At 48.2% G+C, this 23,933-nt stretch overlaps 1 protein-coding gene across 2 annotated transcripts in view; it reads left to right on the top strand.

Moving 5' to 3' along the window:
* Positions 1 to 23,933, top strand: part of LOC133347051 (uncharacterized) — a 28,661-nt gene extending 4,728 nt beyond the window's left edge. The window contains exons 2-7 of one of the 2 annotated variants that reach the window (XM_061558946.1): positions 9,119 to 9,334; positions 12,944 to 13,047; positions 13,416 to 13,729; positions 17,095 to 17,231; positions 18,787 to 18,877; positions 21,908 to 23,933. In XM_061558946.1, the coding sequence (XP_061414930.1) occupies position 13,729; positions 17,095 to 17,231; positions 18,787 to 18,877; positions 21,908 to 22,320 (642 nt within the window). In that variant the 5' untranslated portion in view covers positions 9,119 to 9,334; positions 12,944 to 13,047; positions 13,416 to 13,728 and the 3' untranslated portion in view covers positions 22,321 to 23,933. Of the gene's footprint in view, positions 1 to 8,551; positions 9,335 to 12,943; positions 13,048 to 13,415; positions 13,730 to 17,094; positions 17,232 to 18,786; positions 18,878 to 21,907 lie in introns of those variants that run through there. The other variant, XM_061558945.1, reaches the window with a different exon arrangement.

Below are 23,933 nucleotides of genomic sequence, written 5' to 3'. Positions count from 1 at the left end.
GCTAACATTTCTATCGGTGGTGTCTCGGCCTCGGGCGTGTGTTGATTTCGAGGTCCCTGGCGTTCCTTGCCTGTTGGGTACGGATTTTTGGCTAAGATGCCCATTCTAATTAGAATCAATGAAAATTGCATAGAACTACCGGGGGGCCGGAAATTGGAATTGTTACAGTCCGCCTGGGGGCGACCGGCTCCTGTCGCCCAGGTGCAGGCGCTATCGGAAGTTTCGGTTGATATTCCACCTGGCTCTCAGATGCTCATTCCCTTACGATACCGGAAGCCGGTTTCCGGGTCGGCAGGGTGCTTTTGGGATTTTGCTGTCGCCGTCCGCCGCGGTTACGGGCGGCTTAGCGCTGGTAGGGGCGCAAACTATTGTCCGTCCAGATCAGCGCCCGTTTTTGCAGGTGTTAAATGCGAGTGCTGAAAGCGTGTGTGTGCCGGCTGGTACCGTTGTGGCACATGCCACTACGGCGTTTACGGCTCAGAGTGACCTGCCGGACGGGGGGCTTGTTGGGTGGTGTTCACACGATGGAGGGGTTGATGATCGTTGGAATCGCCGAATTATGTGGGGAAAATTCGGCCCTTTCCACCGAGCAGCGTTGTGCGATTCATAAATTATTATCGAGCTATTCCGATGTGTTTAGCTCGGACGATTTGGACTTGGGACGCACCTCGCTTCTCTCTCATCATATCGACACGGGGGACGCTGCCCCTATCCGTTTGAACTCGCGTCGGATGAGTCCGGCTGAGCGTGAGCATGTTCGAGGGGCAGTGGAAGACATGTTGAAAGCGGATATTATATCTCCGTCTAATAGCCCATGGGGCGCGCCTGTTGTGTTGGTTAAAAAGAAGGATGGTAAATTGCGATTTTGTGTGGATTTTCGGAAGTTGAATAAAGTGTCGGTGGCAGATGCGTATCCCCTGCCGCGTATGGACGATTCTCTCGACGCCTTGTCAGGGGCTAAGTTTTTTTCAACGCTGGATCTCTCTTCGGGCTTCTGGCAGCTCCCCCTTGAACGAGCCCTCGCGAGAAAAGACAGCTTTCCGTACGCCGCAGGGGTTATTCCATTTAACTGTCTTCCGATGGGGTTGAATGCTGCCCCTGCCACTTTTCAGAGGTTGATGAGTTGGTATTGACGGGGTTGCAGTGGGAGACATGTCTCATTTATGTAGATGATATTATAGTCTTCAGCCGCACATTGATGAGCATTTACTGCGGTTGGAGGTTGTATTCGCCAGAATGCGTTCTGCTAATTTGAAATTCAAGCCTAAGAAATGTCATTTACTGCAACGCTCCGTTCGATACTTGGGACATATTGGTTAGTGCGGACGGGGTGGCCACGGATCCTGAGAAACTGCTTGTGTCCGGGATTGGGCAACCCCGGCCACGGTGGGTGATGTGCGTCGGTTTTTGGGGTTCGCCTCATATTATCGAGGTTGTTCCGAATTTCGCTACTATCGCCAGGCCTTTGCATCTCCTTACTGGGAAGGGGCATAAATTTGTGTGGGGACCGCCGGAGGAGGCGGCGTTTCGGAGCCTGCGCGATTTACTGGCTACTGCGCCGACGTTGGATTATCCGGATTTTGAACATCCCTTCATTCTGGATACTGATGCGAGTGACACTGGTATTGGGGCGGTGTTGTCCCAGTCAAAAGGTGGTGTTGAGCGTGTGGTGGCGTATGGGAGTCGGGTTTTATCTCCCGCGGAAACCCGTTACTGCGTCACTCGCAGGGAACTTTTGGCTATTGTGTTTTTTCTCCGACAATTTCGACCGTATCTGTACGGTCGGTCGTTTATTGTCCGCACGGACCATGCGGCCTTGCAGTACGCTCTTAAGATGGACCAGCCATCCGGACAATTGGCGAGATGGCTGGACACGTTGCAAGAATTCTCCTTCCAATTCACCATCGGAAGGGTGTGCGTCACGCTAACGCGGACGCACTGTCCAGGTTGCTGCAACGATCCCTTGTGCGTGTGCGTCGGGGACGCATAGGTGTGGACCGACTCAGCCCCCCCCTCAGCCTGTCGCGCTGGCAGTGGATGTTCTCGAAACTCCGCTTACACCGGGACCGGTTGATGGGGACCGGCTGACGGGATTTGCGTCTTCCAAGGTCTGGTGGATTCGGGAGCAAATGTTGGACGAATCTTTGGTGTCGTTGCGAAAACGAACGGAGGAAGGCGGGTAAGGAAGTCGGTGCGGGTGGTATTTCGGAAACTGCTCTCCGAGATGGGTTACTGATGTGGAGGGAAGGGATACTAGGAACACTGGCGTCTCGTTGTGCCTGCGTCATTGCGGTATGAGTTGATTAGATCTTTGCACTGTGACACACTTTTACACCTGGGGGTGCAGAAAACCCTATTGACGCTGCAACGAGACTATTATTGGCACGGCATGACGACGGATGTCGTTCGGTCACGTTCGCGCGTGTCCCGATTGCGCCCGCCGTAAACCACCCTAAACATCCATATGTTCCGCCGATACAATCGATTAAAGTATCTCGGGTTAATGAGCTGGTGCGTTAGATATTTTGGGACCCTTTCCGCCATCCGCTAAGGGAAATAAGTATTTACTGGTGGGGGTTGAGTACCTCTCTCGCTGGCCGATGGCCTGGCCTTTGCCTGACCAGTCAGCGGCGTCTATCACTGACGCCTTCTATTTGGGTATGTAATGGACAAAGGGGCGCCGGAGAGGCTCCTTACGGATCAAGGACGTAACTTTTCGTCCAAATTGTTGGGGGAGGTGTGTGCGGCTCTTGGAACTAAAAAGATACGGACGTCCCCCTACCACCCGCAAACGGATGGTATGGTGAACGGTTGAATCGGACTCTGTCCGCCATGCTGTGCCATACAGTCGGGGAAAAATCAATCTGATTGGGATTTGCATATCCCTGGGGTGCTTTCGGCGTATCGCATGACGCCGCACGCGGCTACTGGATACTCGCCGTTCTTCCTTATGTACGGCCGGAGAATGTGCCGCCGATTAATGAACAGTTGGGAACCGGCGCGAGGGGGCCTGTTAAGCCTCTTCCTGAGTATATTAAGGGACAACGTTCGGCGTGGCGCTGAGGCGAGGGAAAGTGCCCGCATGGCTACTGCCAAGGCTCAGGCCAGGAATGAGCGGTGGTGCCCGACGATCAAAGGGGGAGTGCCCCTTGGAAAAAGGGGGACCTGGCCTGGCTTCATTGCCCACAGGTGCGGCCAGGTACCTCTCCTAAATTACCTAGACCTTGGCAGGGTCCGGTCCGCCTCATTGAGGTTCCCAACCCACAGTCGGCGCGTGTTCAGGTTGTTCACGGCGCTGGTTCGGTGCATACATCCCGGTTTGAAGCCATACATTGCCCCGCGGGACCGGATGCGTCATCTCCCGAAGTTGCCTTGCCGGGTCTGTTGCTGCCGACTCGCCCTTGCCTGTGTCTGTTGACCTTGCGAGAGCGCCTGTGCGTACCCTTCACAGACAAGCCGGCCGTGACAGCGCAGGGGGAGGACGTTCCGCTCGTGGACGTCCGACTGGAGCCGCAGAACCCACGGACCTGCAGCTCTTCCTATCTCTCCGCGGACGCGAGTACGTGATGTCTCTGGACGCGAGCGGGACAGTGGCGGGCCTCCAATGGCGACGGAAGAACTTGCGCCCGTCGCCCCTAAAACCCTTCCACGTTCCCGCCTCGGCGGGTGGTCTGCCGACCGTCCGGGACGGCCCGGCTGCCCGTACTCGCTCGAAATCCTCACGTTTCGTTAAAATTGTATTGTGTTGTGTTCTGGTTATATTGTTGTTGCATGCTTCGTGTCTTTTTACGTGTTGGCCCTTTACACCCGCATTTCTTGTCAGGTTGCAATTCAGCCGAGGTCGGCTGGATTTTCTTTATGGGGGAGGGTGATGTAATGCGAGCGTAAACGGCCCTCCGGAGGTGACGTCAGGAGGGGAGGAGTTAGGTCACGTGGGGGGTGAGGGGTTAGGCTATAGAAGGAGGGGAACCGGAAGAGGACGGGAGTGACGGGGAACCAGGAACAGAGAGAGGCCACGAAGGGCGAAGCGGAGGGTGGCGAGATCGCCACGAACACGGGGGAGCGAGGATCGGCACCGTTGGCCAGCGGTGACCGACCCGAAGCAGCGAGGAGGCTGCAGTCAGCAGCGGGGCTGCACAGAGAGTCAGCAGCGGGGCTGCATACAGAGTCAGCAGCGGGTCTGCATACGGTAGCAGCCAGAGGGTCTGCACATAGGGGTAGCAGCGGGAGTCTGCATAGAGGTAGCAGCGAGTCTGCAGGGAGGAGGTTACAGTAGATGAAGCAGAGAGTCAGAGGGAAGAAGAAAGCTATAATAGCAGTGAATAGCCGGGGCTACAAATACAGAGTTATAACAGAGTGCCGTGTGGGTGAAGACGAGAACCCAATAAAAGACACGAAGACAGAAGGAAGTGTCCGAGTCCTTTATTACACTTGTATTGAGCAAAGGTTGCAGCTCGAAATCTTTATTTCAATGAGAGAATGACATCTTTCACATGTTCTGTCGTCGCCACCGATATCCTAAGATTCGATGATCGAGTGCGCCGTTTTTGTGTGTAACTTGCAACACCACTAACGATTGTTGCTTTAAAGGTCTGATTGAAAAATATTGACTTGGAAATAATGGGTAAGTGGTTATGTGCCCGAGGGCGCTAAGACACACAATCAGTGCCGAGCCACTGGTTCAGGTGTCCTGAGTGGAAGCTGTGGATTCTTACTCAATTGGTTCTCTTCCTCGCCAAGTATGATGTGCTCAGCCCCAATCACCAGTGACCGCATCAGGAATACATATTTTAAATGGACAATTTTTTGATAGCTATTTACTGCACATAGCTTTTACTCAATGGAGCATGATTGCAAATCGTTGTGATTGAATTCAATGTCATTATTGGATGGCGATTGGCGACATGGCCAAATTCATAGCGATGGTTTCCTGCCAGTTATTGTTATTTTCTATAAATAAAAGCACGCATTTCATTGTGATGTCTCGAAATCACACACTCGCTCTAGAGCACTGCAATCCATTGAGAATTCTTTGTGACGATCATTGGTGGTAGTGTTATCCATTTCCGCGTGCGCTATCCGCACGAAATTCTCTTCACTTCCAATCTTTGCCACTTTCTCTGCTGTTGTTATTATTAGATCCTTCCACTATGTCTTCCCGTTTGGTGCTGTGTGTTGGTTTCCACAGCATCAGTTTTCCCACCGCCGTGGGATGCCACGGTGGCGAGATGTTATTTACCTCGCCCGGTATTTGAGGGAGGTCGTGGTGTCGATCCCGACCCTGACGCCTGTATATTTAGAGCTTTTGAAAAATAGTTTTAAAATCTTTAGTTTTTGAGGTATCCGTAAAAGAGTAGATGCCCGAGCCATTGCAGTCGCAGCAAATACAAATCTAATGTGTTAATTGAACTTCCTAACGGTTTATACTTTCAGTTTATTACTCGACCGATAAGAAAATAAGTGGAAGGCGTAGGAGGAGTGAGATATATGGGTGGAGTTGCAAATATGAAGGTGCTTCATTGTCATGGAAAGGGCAAGCCGAGCGTGACCTGATTTAATGTTGCACGCTCGCTGCACTGGATAATTATCCCCTGAATTGGACAAATCAGGCCTGAGGCTTGCCATTGATTACATACGAAGGAGCCACCATTTTTAATTGGAATTTGGAGGCATCTTGACATTGATGCAAAACATACCCATAGCCGTTACGCAACCGCCGCAGTTTTAAGCACGTACCAATAGTCGAGGTACAACTGAAATGTAATTGTTTCGATTTAAAGCTTTCGTGACTGCAGGATTCATATTCTTGGTTTTTTCGGTAAAGTCACGTAGAAGGGAATAATAAAATAATGTGTTATTTCCTGTTTTATTTTATTGTGTTTTATTTGTATTATTTATTATTTTCTTCTACGTGACTTTACCGAAAGAACCAGAATATGAAATGTAATGTATTTGTTTTTTTGTGCACCGCATTTAACGCTTATATGCACAAGTGGTGACCAGGTGTCTCAGAGTTCAGAGCACTGAGTTGGCACCACTGACGACTAGGTTAATACTCTTAGTTTTTTCGGTAAAGTCACGTAGGTAAAAATAATACACTACAGTTATTTTGGCTGTGCCTTTTTACACCTGATGAAGGAAGCTTGTGTTGCCTCCGAAACGTCGTGATTTATTATTTTATTTCTATTATTATTATTCTATTATTTGTATTACTTATTTTTTCCTACGTGACTTTACCGAAAAAAAACCTAAGAGTATAAATCCTTGCCGTCACGAAAGCTTCAAATCTAGAATTAACTTAGGTTAATACCGGATTCTCAAGTTGAGTGAGCTTTTTCAACTCGGTCACCAATGATCGCACAAAATCTCATCGCATTAAAACATTTTTTTATCTTTTATTTGTCTATATTCCAGCTCTGATAATTAAACTAATTTATTTGCCTGCCATATGATGAAGTGAGAGAGTGCTGCCCTCTACCGTGTGGACCAGAGGTCACTTGAGGGGCTCTCAAAGGCACCTCTGTGATATCCATTCCCGTGCATCGTTCTCGAATGCCAAGGCTTGCATTGCTCTGCTAGAGATCTGCATGGACACATTATCCCAAAACCAATGGCACAATTAGGATGAAATTGGGGAAAAGACACAAACGCACAAGCAAAATCAAATCACGCATAAAGTACCCTATTTTATGAAGTGTGCTGCTGTGTGTGATCTTCGAGGTGTGCGACTGACGCTAGGTGTGACGAGCCTGAACTGCGAAGACACTTGCAGCTTTCTGCGTGTGTTTGTTTCTCTCTGTAACGCATATAATTTGGGGCAAAGTCTGTGGAGTGTTGCCATAAAACGTTCTCAATATGCCATACTCCTCATGCCTGGTCTCGCATGATGCCGCATAGCACCAGTGCTCGACTGCCCGCACCGGCGGTGCTCACCGCAGCGCCGCTACAATGCAACCTCTGTTACACTAAAGTTATTGGCTGAAAAGGGGCTTGAGACAAGACGTCCATTCACCGCCGCATGCATGATGATTTTATCGCCTGATGTTTTGTCAGTGTGCTCTTTGAGATTTGTTTTTATCTTCCCTCTGGATTTGGGACTGCAGGACTGTGAGACCTAACGGCAGACGTTCTTCACGAGACGACCGTTATTTCTGCAGCGTTTTGCGATCTGGCCGCCGGCGCAGCGCTCTAGAGTGAATTAACCGTGCGCCTTCGGAGGTGGACTGATGTCTGTCAGCCGTGTCCACCGGCCACCGGAAGCGCTTTGACTTTCAAAGACTCCCACGCACCACCGCGTGGCGTTGCCAGGGCGTGATTGTGGTCCAGAGGCGGCTCGTCTCCACGGAGCCACGTGGCGCCGTTTAAATAACAAGCGAATAACGATTAAACAAACCTCCTACGCATTTCACAAGTAGTACTAATCGCATATCTGCATTTCCCATAAATATGCTAAATTCCTCTTGATATGCAAATTATTTTGTCAAGCCGCTCTTCGCCCCTCCGTCCCAGCATAAATAGTCGCTCCAAGCCTGGGGCGTGCCATTCCACCTGAAGACGGCTGCTTGCGTTGTGGCCGAAACGTCGTGAGAATTATTTTATTATGTTTATTTTTATTATTTTATTATTTTCCTTCTACGTGACTTTACCGAAAGAACCAAGAAGATTAAAGCAACTTTTGAGCACGCCATTGATAACTGGGGATAACGCGTTGACGCATCCGCACTGACAGTTGACGTTTCGTGCGCGCGGCTGCATCTGTTAGAGAAGAAGCCGGGTGTAAATGCTGTTACCGGCGTTATCATTTGCAACAACGACACAAAACAAGAACTGCCGGGGCAAGGCGGTGCATTTCAATTAAGATCGCGGCGATAGTTGTGCGTCTCCCAAAGCTGAACACATTAACATAAATGTACGCACGAGCCGCATTGCATTCGGGTATAGCACAGAGGACGCATGCGGAGATTTTCTTAATAGCTACGCAACATCGGATGCACGTGCGGCAGCACCGGTGCGTGAGTCAATGCCCAGGAAGCGGATCTGCACGTAAAGCAATGTAGCCGTCGCAGTTTTAGTCATGGTAAATAATTATTTAGTTAAAAATCTTTCCACTGATAAGAAGGGACCGTTTATCCCCGTTTTATTGGGCCTATCTCCTCCACGATATGGCATTGACCGCTGGTGACGAGGCACGTTCACGATTAATCCGGTCAACTCGGCGGTTCCATGGGGAATTTATTCGGATGGTGCCACCGGACAGGATGGGTGCGAAGCTTGTACCCAGAACACATGCCCCATTGGCCCGGCGCTGAAACCCGGCGCCTGACAGTGCCACTCTATGCCCCGCTGCGCACACTCTCTATCGATTCCCACAGCTGGAGATTAATGGTTGCATTGTCCGCGCCCCGCCATCATTAGTGAGTGTGTGGCGCTGATAAATGAGTGGCATTCACCAAATTCTTCATTTACCACATGTGCAGAGCTTTCCTTTTTTTGTCCTCCCCAAAATTTCGAAAAAAAACATCGAAATTAGATCAAATGTTTACTGTCGTTCATTAAAACTCGGGTACATAAATAACGCCTGTGGGATGTGCATGTGGTCTTCCAGAGGAGCTATTGCATTGTGGGTAGAACTGCACTAATATTTATTAAATTCAATACCTGGCCCATTGGAATCAATATCTGCACCTTGCCTGAACCTGCACTTTAGTGTGACATAAGCATCTGATGTTTTGCATTAAAATCAGTACAGCAGATAATGTCTTCACATCCAGTTTCTTCTATGATATTCATGCTGATCTGTAGTACCATACTCATCACTGTCACTTCCTCCCATCAAACAGTGGAGCGGACAAACGGGAGACAAGACTCGAGCACATTTTATCTTTTAAAACTTGGTTCTCTCATTGATTGTGCATATCGTCTGCATTGCGTTGTTTTTGACATTTGATTTTTGGTCTGCAATCACTTCCTTCCCGAGTAATCATCTCAAACACCACTTTTTCTCCGTCGACTCTACAAGTGCTGCATGGGTGGTGCAGTGGAAATAATAAATGATGATGATGAAACACCGAGAAGGAGGTTGCCCGCGGATCTGAAACCATGCAATGTTGTGTCGCAGGAGAAATATGTGGGAGAGCCCCCGGCCTAGACTGGACCACGTGGTCCTGACAGCTCGCGATAGCCGCCACGCTGTGGGCGCGGGGGCTCGGAACGAGCACCAGCAAGCCCCGGTGCACGAGCAGGAGCCAGGAGAGACAGGCAGGTTGGCGACGGCCGTGCATTCCAAGATTGCGGTGACGCTGCCCGACCGAGCTGCCCGCTGAGCCCGAGCAAGGTGGGGGAGGAGTGCCGCTGTTTTGCATACACTTCTCTGAATAATGATGAATGATACAAATGTAGATATGTAACGCCAACTTGCGACGCGCCACCGAACAGTATTCGCTCACTCTCGGATAGAAAGAACGACTCGGAGGTGTGAGGAACAGCAGGCAAGCGGGGAGGCGGCCACACGGTGAGCTGGTGCCAATAGTTGTCCAAGCTCTGCAGTCCTCTATATATTATTGTGGTTTTGGCCTAATTAATGAGTGTTTACGTGCGAGAGGAAATTGTAGCACCCTGGAAAAAATCCACGTGTGTGAAAGGGAAAGAAATGATAATTTACAGCCTTTTGTCAAGGCCATGCTGCATGAAGCGCTCCCCAATGTCGTGTTAGTCGTGGGCGTTCTTTGACCATACTGCATCACACTGGTCAGTGTGAGTTCATGAAGGGGTGGTTACAACCGTCTCAGCTCTCACTCTGCACTTGATGTTGGGTGTGGCCAGGAACTGAAATTTGGTTGTCGAATTCATAGTGCAATGCACTCACCACTGCCCGCTGCTCCGCGCTGTAAAGTCACGTAGAAGGGAAATAATGAAATATGTTGTATTGCTTCAACATTTTTATTATTTTATTATTTCCCTTCTACGTGAGTTTACCGAAAGAAACAAGAATATGAATCCCTGCAGTCACGAAAGCTTTAAATCAAAAAGAAAAATAATAGGCTGATGTTTCAGGGAGTGACCGTTCATTTGAGCAGAAGGCCAGTACCTGGAACGTCCTCATTATATATTTGTTTATTTCTAATATAACGCGGTGTTAATAGAAAATGTGGTGAGCTCTGATGCTGAAGGACACTGGGCACTAAGGGGCGGTGCCTCAACGTCCCTCATTCAGACTCGGCTTGAAACCCCGGAGCAGATGGTTCGTGTGCTGTAATTACATCTACCTCGTGCGGACAGCTGCTGTCAGTTAACCCTGCAGTTGTTTATCTCTGTTGGTCAGTTTATTTTTGCTGATACAGATGCTTTCGAGATGATCTGCCCGATTTCTCTTGGGTTGGTGATTGTGCGAATTTATATATTTTTTGGGAGAAAATGTGCTGATGTTTCCATGAACGTTATTGATTGGGCTGGGTATGTTGTGGGTTTTAAAAAATTGTTTGGTTTTTTCTCAGTGACACCATAAATAGAACCCACTCATACAGATATTTATGAAAGAAAATTGTGAATTGGTTTTAAAGAACACGTGTGATTTATTGTTTGAGCTCCAGAGTACTCACGCGAAAAAAACGGTGCCCCCACAGTGCATTGTGGGCTGTTACGCAGTCGAGTAGACACGCACGCTCAACAGCGACGACTGCTTATAGAATGCTTTATTAAAAATTCCTCTTTGCACTTTATTTCGAAAGTACCAGGTGTTCCAGACGCCAAGTTAACAATAATGTCGTCGCATAAAATCGCCTTTTACTGGATGTTTGGGAAATTTCAGAGTCATTTTATTGAGAGGCGTTTCAGGATGAGAGGCGAGCGATGCTGTGATGGCGAGCTCCCGTGAAGGAAAACGGCCTTTGGTTAAAAAACTAAAATTCTCCACATTTTAAATAACAAAACGGTTGCGAATTTAGTCGCATTCAATTGATAAGTAGCATAGCTTGCTGAACACCCAGACAGATGGTGGGCAGGTAGACCATAGTCAACCTTTGGCTGGTGTAATAGAATTAGTTTTCGTGTCATTTACTTGAAAAGGTACCTTTAAACGAGATGTAATTATTTTCCTTCGCGTATTCCGCCGGAAGTAACCGAAGCTCTGGTGAAATAGCATTTTGAAAATTCTGACGCATGGGGCATTAATGTGCGAGGGCTTTCATCCGGGCGACGAGTGCAATTCCCGATGTTAGGGGCTTTTAAAATTCTAATCGTGTCGAAACAAAAAACAATCAAATCAGCGTATTTAAAGATAGGGCTATGACGTGCGCCTAAATGAAAACATGCAATTTAAGCCCACGTTGCAAATTGACCATGCTTTTATGATTAACTTCGTTTCAGAGCCCTCTGTAGTCAAGGACCTAATAATGAATGGAGATTACAACAAATTATAACTGTGCACGGTTCGTGGTGCAAAGGGTAAAATCGGCTCAGAATGAACATGCAAATTATAAATGCGACGTATAATGTGTAACGAGTATAAGGTTAATGAAATGCCTTTGGTTATTTTTTTAAACGAATATATAATGGCCCAATGACCTTTTGGTGCTCGTCTTTTTTGGGTGAATGGGAAATCCTTTGATCCACATTGCTCAAGTCGTTATTCTTGTACTCCCACCGTCCTGTAGGAACAATTAAACAATTAACTGTGCTTGTTGCTGGACCCTAGGCTGCCATGGGCCATCGGCAATTCATTGTTGCGTTACATCGATTTGCATCGGCTTCTATAGATTTTCCACACCATGGTCTCGCATGAGCCTCCATTGTTCTACAAGTTAAATGAATGTTCTGCACAGACCACAGCTGTCCCTACTACCATCTCCCTGTGTCCCGTATGTCCAACGCAAAAGCTGCTGCTGCTGCTGCCGCTTCTGCCACTGCTACCGATGTGACCTGACGTGTCACGTGGTTTCCGAATGGGGTGGTGCGTGTTGTTGCGATCGTGCACCCCTGGAACAGTTTTTGTCCCTGCGCACGCAGTCTTGGTGGCAACGGCAAGAGAGAATCGTTGTTTCTCGTTTGTGCCTCTGTTGGCTACTTGAACATCTTATGCATGCATCTTTGTTCATGGATGAGGTCCGTTAAAGCAAGATGCTGGAGAGGCAGCCTCTATCTCACACTGAGCCCTCAAGGAACCGCTTGCCTGCTCACTTCTACGCTTCTTTGCCTGCCCGCTGTCATTCGAATCCACCGTGAATTGTGTATTATTTCGCAGTCCTAATCAGTGCAAATTAGTGTCGTCTTCAGAGATGTTGTACGCACGCTATGCGATGTATCTCGGCAGGGACAGTGCACGTGCAGTGTCGTCTCACAGGCGAATGCAGCTACCTGAGCAAGTAGCAGTCAACGCGTGTGTCGCCGTGGAAAGGCACGTCTTTCGTGTCAAGGGTCCCACGGTCCCCTTTCTGAACCGGTTGCCAGTGAGACAGCAACATGACAGATTCTTGAGAAGGTCACCAAATATCAAATGGCATCCACATCTTCTATTTAGTCCGTCACCACCCCCGCTACTAATTTAATCCCGATAATGCTTTATGCGTTGAGAGATAAATAATCCATCCACTACTCTCCCACAGCAGTGCAACCATCAGTTAGGGTATCGCAGAACTCTTTCCGAAATCTCTTCAAGTCACCGCTTTTCAACGGAGAGCTGTCGTTTAGCCAAATTTAAGTGCAAAACCGTTTTAAAGCACAATCGTTGGTGGGCTGGGACTATAACCTCACTCCACGTGAGAGCCCGGCTTGTTCATGGGTGGCTGCCTCTGGATTCAAACCCAGCATCTCAGATGCGTCAGCCAAGCACTCTGGCCTCCGAACCACCCGGCCACCTTAACGAGCGCATCTTTGACCGTGTGATGCATGTTCTTGGTTTGGCGGGACACAAGTATGTGGCTGCTGTGTGCGCGTCGTCTGTTTGCAGGGGGACGTCGCACTGACGACACGAGCGCCGGCGTCCGCCAGGGTGCTGTGCACCAGGAACGTCCACCCGCTGGCGTCTCCCCTCGGCAACCCGCTCACCGTCCTGTAAGCAGAGGCAGTGGGACAGTGGGTGCGGCCGCTGCGCAAGGCGGTGTTGTCAAGTCGCACTAAGATCGGGCACACGCGGCAGTCGAGCAGCACACGTCCGGTCCGGCACAGTCGAATACCACGGAGAGCTCTGATCTCGGGATTCGCTCGACAACTTGACTGCCCGTGTTAATTTCAGCGCCACGCAAGTTGAATTTCACTTGCCAAACTCGGTGCCCTTCGGAGTGGAAGATGAAACTATTGTTTGGTCATCAATAGAACTCGGCAGGGCTTCACGCGCGGCGCTCCCCCCCTCCTCCAACGCACCGAATCTCATCGCCGCGTTTTGTTGTTTCCACCACTGCCCCCCTCCCCAAACCCGGCAGGAGCCTTCGCACGGCGGCCGAGCCACGGCGCGTTGAGCAGGTGTCGGAGGTTTTCCGCAGGCGGGCGCGCGGGCTCGCCAACTGCCGCCTGCTGTCCCTGCCTGGTCCGTGCCTCTCGCTGTTTCCACACTCGTTCCACGACTGCTCCTCCGCGCAGCCATCCCATCTTTCACGGAGCTGCCCCAACCCTGCCTTCCTTGGTGCTCGGCACGTAGCGTCGCTGGTGGCCACCGCCCGGCCGATCACCACCTGCTCTGGCATCGTGGGCACCGGCGGTGCCGGCGGGAGAAGCCACCCGGATGGACCCCCCCCCAGTCAGTGCGACCCGCGCACCGTTCATAGCCTCGCACATTTATTTGCTGCGGTAATGTCTTGTCAGTTATATAATAAATATATATGGTAGTCGGGCCATAATGTACCTAACAATTTCATACGATGATCTTCATTTTTGAGTTAAAGTTTGCCAACAATTATAACAATTAGGATGACGGTGAAATATGAACGTTGATGAGTAATTTCAACCAAAGCTGCTGACAGTGTTAAACGTTGCATTTCTGAGACGTTCGCCTGCAATTCTTGTCTTAGCTTTCATTGACCCTTTTTAATAAGATTAATACTCGATAAGATATATTTTATTTTCATCGTTGGTTTAGTTAGCTTCATATCGTTTGTGATTTTGACCTGCAGACGCACGCCATAGTTACATCATACTGGGCTCTGACCTGAGAGTTCTTTGTGTAAAAATGGCGGCACACCTTAGCCTTGCACACAACGCATAGCGCGGCTTCTGTCGCATGCCTTTCAGGTGCCCTCAAAGAACATGGATATGGACGTAGCTCTTGAATGAAAATCGTAATATTTTTCACACAATTCAAACTGCTGCAACATTATTTATTTATTTGTCTTTCTCCCGCTCAGCGCATTTCTACGATAGCTTGCTCACGACAAAATGGACGTCGCTATCCAAAAAAAAAAAATGTGGGAAGCAACGGAATGTTTTTTGCAGATATACCAAAGCCATTCAGATTCTGTCAAGGTGATACTGTCTGGTGAAAGGGTTTCTGCCTCTTTCATTGCCTCTTGCTCCATATCTGAGATTAACTGCTGGAATTTGCTGTGGCCTCTCTGCAGTGGAATAACTTACGTACTGGCCCAGGACCCTTGGCAATTGGCAGCAGTAAAACCCAGTGATTGTAATTCAGGATGCGACTTGTTTTCCTCGATCGGCAAATCCGTTTTCTTTATCACCAAATCTGTACAAAGTAGCCAACGTTTTGATGACTTTGTAATATTTTAAATGATAATATTTGTTTTCATTTCAATTTCATTTGAACTCTTTGTAGGGGTGTAATTATGCATGGATTCATGAATTAATATCGATTGTTAAGCTCATGATACACGTTTTGAATTGTGTGTAAGAATTAATATTTTCCCTTCATGTATATGTTGCTTGAGTGGGTTCACGTGACCCCATCAGTGTTTTGTTGCCACTTCCTAGCCCACATTTTTTAAAGACGATTAATGAATTGAGTAGTGACGCTGAATCATGACAATTCATCTTAATGTCTTTTGCATGGTGAATCATTACGTCTCTAAAGTCTTACAATAACAACATCTAAAATGTATGTGTATATATTTATATATTTCTCTGTTGTGCAATATTAATTGGTTGTGTGGGCTAAATTTGTGAATTCCAAATGGGACTAATGGTTTTGCCAATCTTACCAGGTTTCCCTTGGAAATTAGATCTGAATGTCCACGATATCATTATTATCATCATCATCCATTTGTCAATCTACCGCTGGATGAAATCTTGCCCAACACCTTTTGCTCATGGGAGTTGCTTGACCACACTTTACCAGTTGAAGGGGGAGGGGGGGTCAGGACCGTTTCTGGGCACCACGGTAGTGAGATGTTAACTACCTCGTCTGGTATGCAGGAGGTCATGGGTTTGATCCCAATTCTCGACCCTGACGCCTGTATATTTGCAGTTTGCATGTTCTCCCAGTAGTCATGTGGATTTTTCTCCGGGCCTTTTGGCTTTTCCCTCATTTAGAATCAACATGCGTTTCGGAGTATTTGGCTGCGATAAATTTCCACGTGATAAGCCACTTCGTAGAGCTGTCAATTATGGCGAGGTCGCTTCTGTAAAAAGAGCTTCATAGCTCAGTGGGCATTATCTGGTAAAATAAAATAAAACATAGCAAGCTATTGGTGCGATAGCTGTGTCCAGGAATCATACTCAGGTTGCCGGGTTTCTGGTGCGTGCAAGTGCACAAACAATTGCACCACTGCTCCACCTCATCGAGAGTTTATCCTCGTTACATTTATAAACACCCGCGTCCAATACTTCACCTGCGCCACGTAACGCCCGCACAAGGTCGGGCCCTGGCAGCTTCTGGCCCCACTTCCCCCAACTCCCGCTCGGCCTACCGGCCGGCCGTCAGGCCCGGTTTGCCACAAACAGATTAAAGTTGTCCATCCGGCCACTTTTCTCTCCCTTAGCTACCGAGCACTGGGGAGATGATTGCATTTCGTAACTCGTGAGGGTAATGCACTTGGGGTTTTGTGCCAAGCCAAGCCACACATTTTGTTCAAAGGGGCAGCCACCGCTCGACCGTAATTGCTTGGTGTCAGATAAACAGCGAGTGAGGTGATGGGTTTTTTTTTTAAGAGTGGGTGAGCGTGATAATTGTGTAGACTTCTGTAGTTTCTATCGCAGCCCGCCTCTCCCTGCTCACACGAAGTCGTGCTGTTGCCAGGCGCGAAGGAGAGTGACATTCACTTCTCCTGCCACTCCTGCCGTATAATCTGCGACGTCAGACATCACTGGCAAGGGCCGGTTACTGATGAGCCACTTGCCTGCGAATGGCACTTCATTTGCACTGTGACTGTGTCCTTCACTGTCTGCTATTTCTGTAGCCGTAATCTCCAATTTGAAATGATATTCGATTTGTACTGGATTATTTTTACCTTTTCCCATCTCTGTTTATATTTGCACGATTGCCATCGTTTCATAGGATAAAATACACGTTTATTTACATCTCTTGCCGCTAGCAGTTAACTGCTTTGTGTCTGAAAGTGGCTTCAGGAGATGGTGTCCCAGAATAACTTGTGAGGACACTGTAATGGGCCTCATTATCCACACTGCGGGCACCCCATATGCCTTGCATCGAGAAGTCTAAGCACTGGCATAAGGAAAAACACACATTTAACTCAAGGTTATTCTACACAATCATTGGCTTCCAAGCTGAAAGCATGGACTTGCTGCACGTGAAAAGTCTTTTTAATCATGCGTAGCTGGCCCATATTGCAAGCTGACATGGCATTAGCCTCTTGAATCACCCATCTCCCTTGAGATTCAATTATCTCATTGAATCGGTGTCCGTTGTTTATTTGTAGCTCCGAGATGTATAATCATCTTTTCAGAAAACGTCTTGCCATGCAATGCGTTGTGGTCATGGAATGCATTATGTTGTCCACAAAGGGGGATTGCAGTCCTCCGTCTTTCATTTCCTACAATAGCGATGCCTTCCACAAGGCCATGGCATAGGCGTGTGCGATCACAGAGCTCTATAGCTCCTGTAATAATAAAAAAGCTTTTAATGTTTTCTCGGAGTTATTTTTTTCATGAAAAATCAAGGGTTTTGTGTTTCCTGTTTGTCCGTTCGGAACAAAGTGCAAAGCTCGCCAGCTGCGCGAAACTGCAGGGCCTTGACCCTCACGCCCGGTGACGTCGGTGCGAGAGCCTCGTACGTGAACGGCCGGCCCGGCAGACGCGCCAACCCGAGCACCGCGCGGCGTTCCCCGGATAAGGTAATGCCACAATCCCCCCCCCCCCGCCGTCCTAGACAACAGCACTGGTGCTGTTGTCTAGGACTGCCCGCTGGCTTTTTGATTATTCCGGTCCTCACCGCTTTGATTCTGCCCCTAACGAGGGTTTGTGCATCTCTGTGGGAGCAGCGTGGGGCAGGAGCCTTCGTCCCGTAGAGAGCGAACACGACGCCATCCTGTGATGCCACGCAAGCACAATGTGCCCCTAACAAGTGTCAATTTATAGTATAGCTCAGACACCAGGCTATTTGTATCACCATTGTTAAACACGTGGTCTTCTAAAGGTAAACTATACAATTTCGCACCTCCGATTCGTATGGTTGGCTACTTACGGTGCGACAGAAGTTCACCATACATATAAACATACAATACATTGAAATGAAACTCAAGGATTTCATATTTTAACAGCTTTTCATTGAAAGCAATGCATTGAATTGTGGTGGAGTGAATCCTTGCATGCCCAGCTCGCATCCTATTGGGCTGCCATTCCGTGTTATGGGAGGGTGAATTCAAGAGAACCAGCAGCTATGAAAACACAACTGTGGCAGCACAATAGAGCCTGATTTATTTAACAACCAACCAATGTGAGTATCTCCTCATTTGATATGCAATGTTTCATTGTGAGTGCTGCTTCTCCCATTTCCGTGTTGATACTGAACAGAGGCCATATACTGAATGCCACAATGTATGTTTTGTTGTTGTTACAAAATGTTTGTTTTCATTTCAGTTTTACGAAACATCCAGCGACTCCCATGTAGAATCGGAAAAGACTGCTGCAATAGATTCACTGCCCACTTTCGCCATGGCATTTTTTCACGACTCGGTGGCAATTGTTATTGGGGTTTTTTTCACGAGTATGTGAATTCTACATCTTGCGTGGATATCCGTGCAACCCAGACATGAGGTCGCACGAGAGACTTGTTGCGAAGAGGACGTTGATCAGCGTGGCTGGGGGGTATTAGGTTGACTGATGCAGTAACGGCATAAACGGCAGTTTCATTCAGGGCATCGTTTACAACAAATGTTGTCATCTGCCCGGTCCTCAAGGGTTCCGGCGGCCGGCAGGCTTGCAGGAATGAGTATCTGAGTGGCTGCTTCTGCAATGGATGGAGAGGGGAGTCATTGAGAGAGCACCAATTGACCTGGAGTGCAGTTTCTGGTTCAGCAGTGTATTTTGTCAAAATTTGCAATTTTCTGAATGGTTGTTTATTTACTTGTTTTTTTTACACTCAAGAAAAAAAATTGCGTTGTTTTTTGTAAAAAAATGAATTGCAAAAATCAACGATGCGGTTGGTTTGTGTTGACCTGCACCGCCAAGTGCAGTGGCATGTCAAGACGACGGGCAGCACGATATTAAATCGAGGCGGCGATGCAATGAATCCATTGCTCGACGGGGCCACCAGGGGCCCAAATAGCCCAGCGCTGGAGATTACGGCCGAGGCGCCAACCCGCCGTTCCCCAAGGAGTCCAGTGTGTGCAGCTCGTCGCTGAAATTAATGCCAAATGCTTTTCACGTGTCCTGCGTTGTGCTTTGCAGAGGCCTCCCAGCGTGTGGCTACACATACCTGTTGCCCTGAGTGGAGCGAGGGCGGCAGGGGAATTAAACAGGAGTGAACCACACGGCGGAGGTGTGTTTCTCAACACGTGTTGCCATGCTATTTGCGCTAACCGCTCTATTACTGGTTTGTTTCCTGAGATCAACAGTTGCAGATGGAAATGAATAATAGCCTCCCGCGTTTATAACGCCTATCTATTTCGCATGCTGTGTCCGAAGGCCCTGAAAGTAGCCCGAGCTGTCTTGAATGCAAAGAATGGGAATGCAGCAACTGCAGTGTTTGTCCTGGAACAGAATGTTCCGGGTCATCTCCCTGTGGAGCGCCTGCGCGCGCGCCACGTATACGTGCGCCGCAACCACATTCCCCCGTTGAGCAGGCGCGTCTTGTAAAAATGTGCGATGAGAATGCCGTTGTTGTCTTTTGTCTGTGAGACGCCAGTTCAAACATTTTGTCAGAAGTTTACTTTTTTTACATTAACCCAACGTGCGTGAGTCATGATTTAAAAACAAAAAAAACACAAGACAATGAAGATAGCTACATTCATAGGGGTGTCTGCTTGATTATTTTTCTACCCATAAAAAAATGACGTTAAAAAAACCTTCATATAAAAAATTGCATCGTAGTTAAGTTTTATGACTTTAATATGTTTCAATATGAAGCATTTTGGACGGCCCCCTGATTAGTGTGGTTCACATCCATTTTCCTTCAACCCCGTCTGCCTCCCGGGCACAGAGGCCGACCGCCCACACCGCCCACACCCTGACCCTTACATCTCCCGAACATAAAGGGCAGTGACTCACCACGCTGGGGTCTGCCCGAGTCCTCACACCGATTGACGCATTTCCCTGTTGAACCTGCCACTGGCATTAAAGTGCGTCCTGGCAATCGTTGAAATTATCTCATCTAGATGTCATGCTGAGCCAGTGTTGGCACCCACAGAATTTTGTCAGCATTCAGACATCTACTTAAAGAGGTGGACAGTAAATCACAACATCTGGATTATGGGATTGTGCCGACAGTCAATTGCAGTGCAATACGCAGTTTGTGCATTCCCTAACACTTTAAAATCGCGAGCTTGGTTATTATGACTATATAGCCTCAGAAGAAACAGCATCGTTCTCTTAACTAAAGTTGTGTTCATGCCCTAAAAGGAGAGTAGTGACACAGTGGTTTGCACTTTGCGCTGTGAGCCCAACAACCCGGGGTTCATTTTCAGCCACAGCTTTACGTCCACGGTAAATGATATCAGAACACCTCTTGGTGAAGTATGGTTGTCATTACTCTCATTCATATATTTATTCATAAGTGATTTCATACTTAATAGCAAATAATCAATCTGCCATGCATGAGCGTACTTCCTCAACAACCTTTGTGTCGCATGATTTGGAAGGGTGAATGGTTGATGCAGAGCGTTCAACAAAACACCAGTGCCGTTTGTCAATATTTTCATAGAAGCGATGAAGTCATCCCTGCGCACATTAGTGAAGGAGCCTTTGCGTTGGCTACACGCAACGCTGCGGCCTATGCTTTTGGAGGTGACGAAGTCCTCTTAGAATAATTTCAAACTGGAAATCTATTGATTTTAAGTACTTTTTCAATCGTGCTATCATAGTTACATCATGGGACAAACAACCCAGCCAGTGGGAGATATTTTTCAGGAGATTTATTTCTACAAATCCTTCAAGTCGTTGTTTTATCTTCTCAACAGAAAGGGACACAATTCCCCACGCATGCATCCAAGAGATTGTTGCATGACGGTTAAACCGATAGTCTACGTGTTTTGTTTTTATTCTCAGAGCTGGAGTTTAGCCAAATCTTGTCAAATATCAGGTTTAATATGGTGGCTTTTTTTGTGTGCAATCATTGGGAGCTGGGTTGAGACCATAAACTCGCCACAATGGGAAAGCCAAATTAATCGTGGGCGGCTGAAACATAAATTTGAACCCAGGATCTCAGCGGCCCCGGGTCAGTGCAGTGACCTCTGGGTCACCCGACCACCTCGTTAAACAAATAGGTTTAAACATTTACAATGAATCTGTTTTTAGTAGTATTCACAAAACGGTATTCCCAGACAATTTAATTGGGGTGCAAGTCAGAAATGCAGGTGCTTGTCGAGGAGACAAGTAGATTGATGCGATTCCACGGTCATCTTGTAATCAGAGATTGCCAAGAATCATCATCTAATAGAACATCCCAGAACTTGGCCGATAATTTAGTTCCCACCGCCCACTCACATCATTATCTGTATCCCAGGGGGCTCCCACTGAAGCGACGATCATGTTGATTGGCAGGCACTGCCGATGATAAGAGGTTAACGGAGCACCTTCCTCCCTCGCAAATTCCTATAAGCGGCGCGGTGATATGATGGTGTTTGCAAGCCGGGAGATGAAACGTGACATAATTGTGGAAAAGAGGCTGATGTGCGAGAGAGAGATAGCTCGAAATGAAAACAATAAAGAAAACTTAAGTTTGTTAAATATATTAAAGTATTGGCTCGGGATTGATTTTGCAATAACTATATACACATAGCCATGTTGCAACATGTAATTGTGCATGAAATGTGGGTGTACTTTATGTGATGTATTTGAGGTATTTCATGTGGGGTAGCAAAGTGCTTTAAGATATGTAGATTTTAAATATGGTCACAGGTATAGTGTACAGTAATTTTGTCTGTATGTATGTTGAACTTTCGCACCGTACGTAGCCAACCGCGTTAATACACTGCTGGATGAAGGCCTCCTCACGCCGCAGTTAGTTGTGGCCAAAAACTCGAACTCGGCTTTCTGGGTTCGCCGTCGTTTGGTTCACTAATCACTGTGACACCATTCCTTCTGGTCTCAACAACCTCATCAATAAACATGTGCCTTGATTCTAGGGTTTACCGCACAGATCCATACTTTATTAACCTCACGAGAGCCTTTTGCAAATGGAGACCTGGGTTGCGGAAAGGAGTTTGGTTTTACATTAAAGACGTTCTGAAATAACGGAGCAATTCTGCTTGCCTTGCCTCAACACTCATTCTCAATGCTCATTGCCCACCGCTGACTTTTGATCGTTCTCATACACGTTCAACGTGCGACGTCGCTCCTTGTGTTTTCCTAGGGCGATGTGCAATCGGCGCTGATTTGAGAGAGGAGCACATCTCAGGGTGTCCGCGAGCCCGCTTTAAGCCATCGGTGCCGAAGCCGCACAATAGCTTCGACGCGACTGGCCCCACCATGGCGGGCAACCGATGCCGCGAGCCACCTGGACGCGGCGGCGGCGGCGGTGGCGGCGGTGGCGGCGCCAACGCCGCGGAGATTTTCCACGGTCAAATTGCCGATGCCGAGAGTCCTCCAAGCCGGGCCGAGAGGGATCGATCGACGGCGCACGCTGGGGCGAGTCGCCACGGGGACTTTGGATGGAAGGAAACGAAGATGGCTGTGGTCGGGGACACGGGTGGGCAGATTCAGGTGATCATCAATATCCGGAGCAGGGAGTCTGTGCCCACGACGGGAGAGGACCAACGCGAGTGACGTTTAACCGCCACCGAGCAATGGTTCAATTGAGTTGTACCCCTTCTACTTTTCAGCACATTATTGTTGTTAAACATACGTTTCATTTACTCTTACGAACTGGTCCCGTGGTAATTATGCTGTCCGTGTGTTTTTTTATTCGTAAAATTGTTAATGATGCTAACGTATTCCTACATGGGGCGGAAACCCCGTTTCGCTCGGGCAGCATTGTCTAGACGCTGTTGCTTTGTTTGCCTGCGAGGTGTTGGATGTGCACCATTACGGTCTCGGGTTTGTGCACAGCCCTGTAGCTCTGGTTCAGGTTCACGTGATCCAGTGAAAGCAACCCTGAGCCATGGGCAAGCAGCTGCCGCACGCATCCCAGCAAAGTAGCCGCTGTCGGTGGCATCGCTATCAAGTGTGCCGGCGGTGCAACTGCACACAGGTCCATAAGCCGAGAGGCCCAAGCGTCGGGCTACACTGGCCATTGTCCACCGGCTGACCCCCTCCCACCCACAGGGATCACTTGGTAACCGACCTTCCTTAGCTCGCCCAAGGGTTCGAGCACTGAGCCGGCACTGCTGAGAAACTGAGTTTGATTCTGGGGTTCAGCCGTCCGTGCTAAGGCTCGGTTCTTAATCGTAGCAAAGGTGATGATCACAGCCCAGTTCCCAAATGACTGCACAAGAAAGAAAAAAAAACCCATCATTAAATCTGATTTAGCATCCGATGTTGGCTTTATTCCCGCCCTGAGAATGAAACGTATCGGTTCGGCTCTCATGCAAACCATGTCTTGAGAGAGTGTGGAAAGTCGCATCTATTGCTCTAAATACTGTATATATAAAGCACTTGAGTGATTTTGTTCGAGTGTAGCGAGGTGAAGGTCTCGGGTCAGTTACGAATGACTGCACGAAACAGCCCTATCAGATTAAATGTTTTGTTTCACTTTGGCAAAATGCCAGCTCTGAGATTAAACAATATTGGGGTGTTCTGCCATAAAACAATAGCGGGGTGTGTTTGAAAGCAGGGTGCGTGAGTCAAGGACATGGATAAAAGGTCACTTGAAGGAGTCTCGTCAGTAGTTCTGTGATATCTCCTCCATAGACAGTTTCCCAGCACAGGGTGGTGCAATGCTTACTGTCGGCGTTTCCGAATGGACACACTGTCTCCGTGACGTGACGTGATGCACGCGCAAGTGAGAAACACGCTGCTAAGCAATACGAATTGGATAAAACTGTTTGGAACGCTGAATGATATATATTTTTGGGTAAAACAGCCTCTCTCATCGATCGCACACGGGGAAGAGCAAACATGCACTTTGTCTGCCGCCGAGCGGCTGTTCCAGGACCCGTGGCGAGCGTGCGGCGGATGGCTGTGCCTGCAATGACAGGACCGAGTGACCTTTCACCCCCGCCTCGAAGGCTGCTCGCACGCTGAGATAAGGCTCTCACTGTGTTGGTTTTAAACCGGAGAGAACATCTTGAATGCGCTTGATGATTTTAACCTCTGCCCTCCAACAACCGCCCACTGCTTGTTAGAGACAAACTAAACTGTATTTACAGCGGAGCGCTCCGCCGTTATCGCCTTGTAAAATGTCATAGGAGAAGCACTCGAGATGCACGAATATACAATCA

This window comes from Lethenteron reissneri, chromosome 25, assembly GCF_015708825.2.
Source record: "Lethenteron reissneri isolate LAM-NWPU_2019-01 chromosome 25, ASM1570882v1, whole genome shotgun sequence".
Taxonomy (NCBI): Eukaryota; Metazoa; Chordata; class Hyperoartia; order Petromyzontiformes; family Petromyzontidae; genus Lethenteron; species Lethenteron reissneri.
Note: the sequence above shows the minus strand (reverse complement) of the source record. Positions and strands in the feature narration are given on the sequence as shown.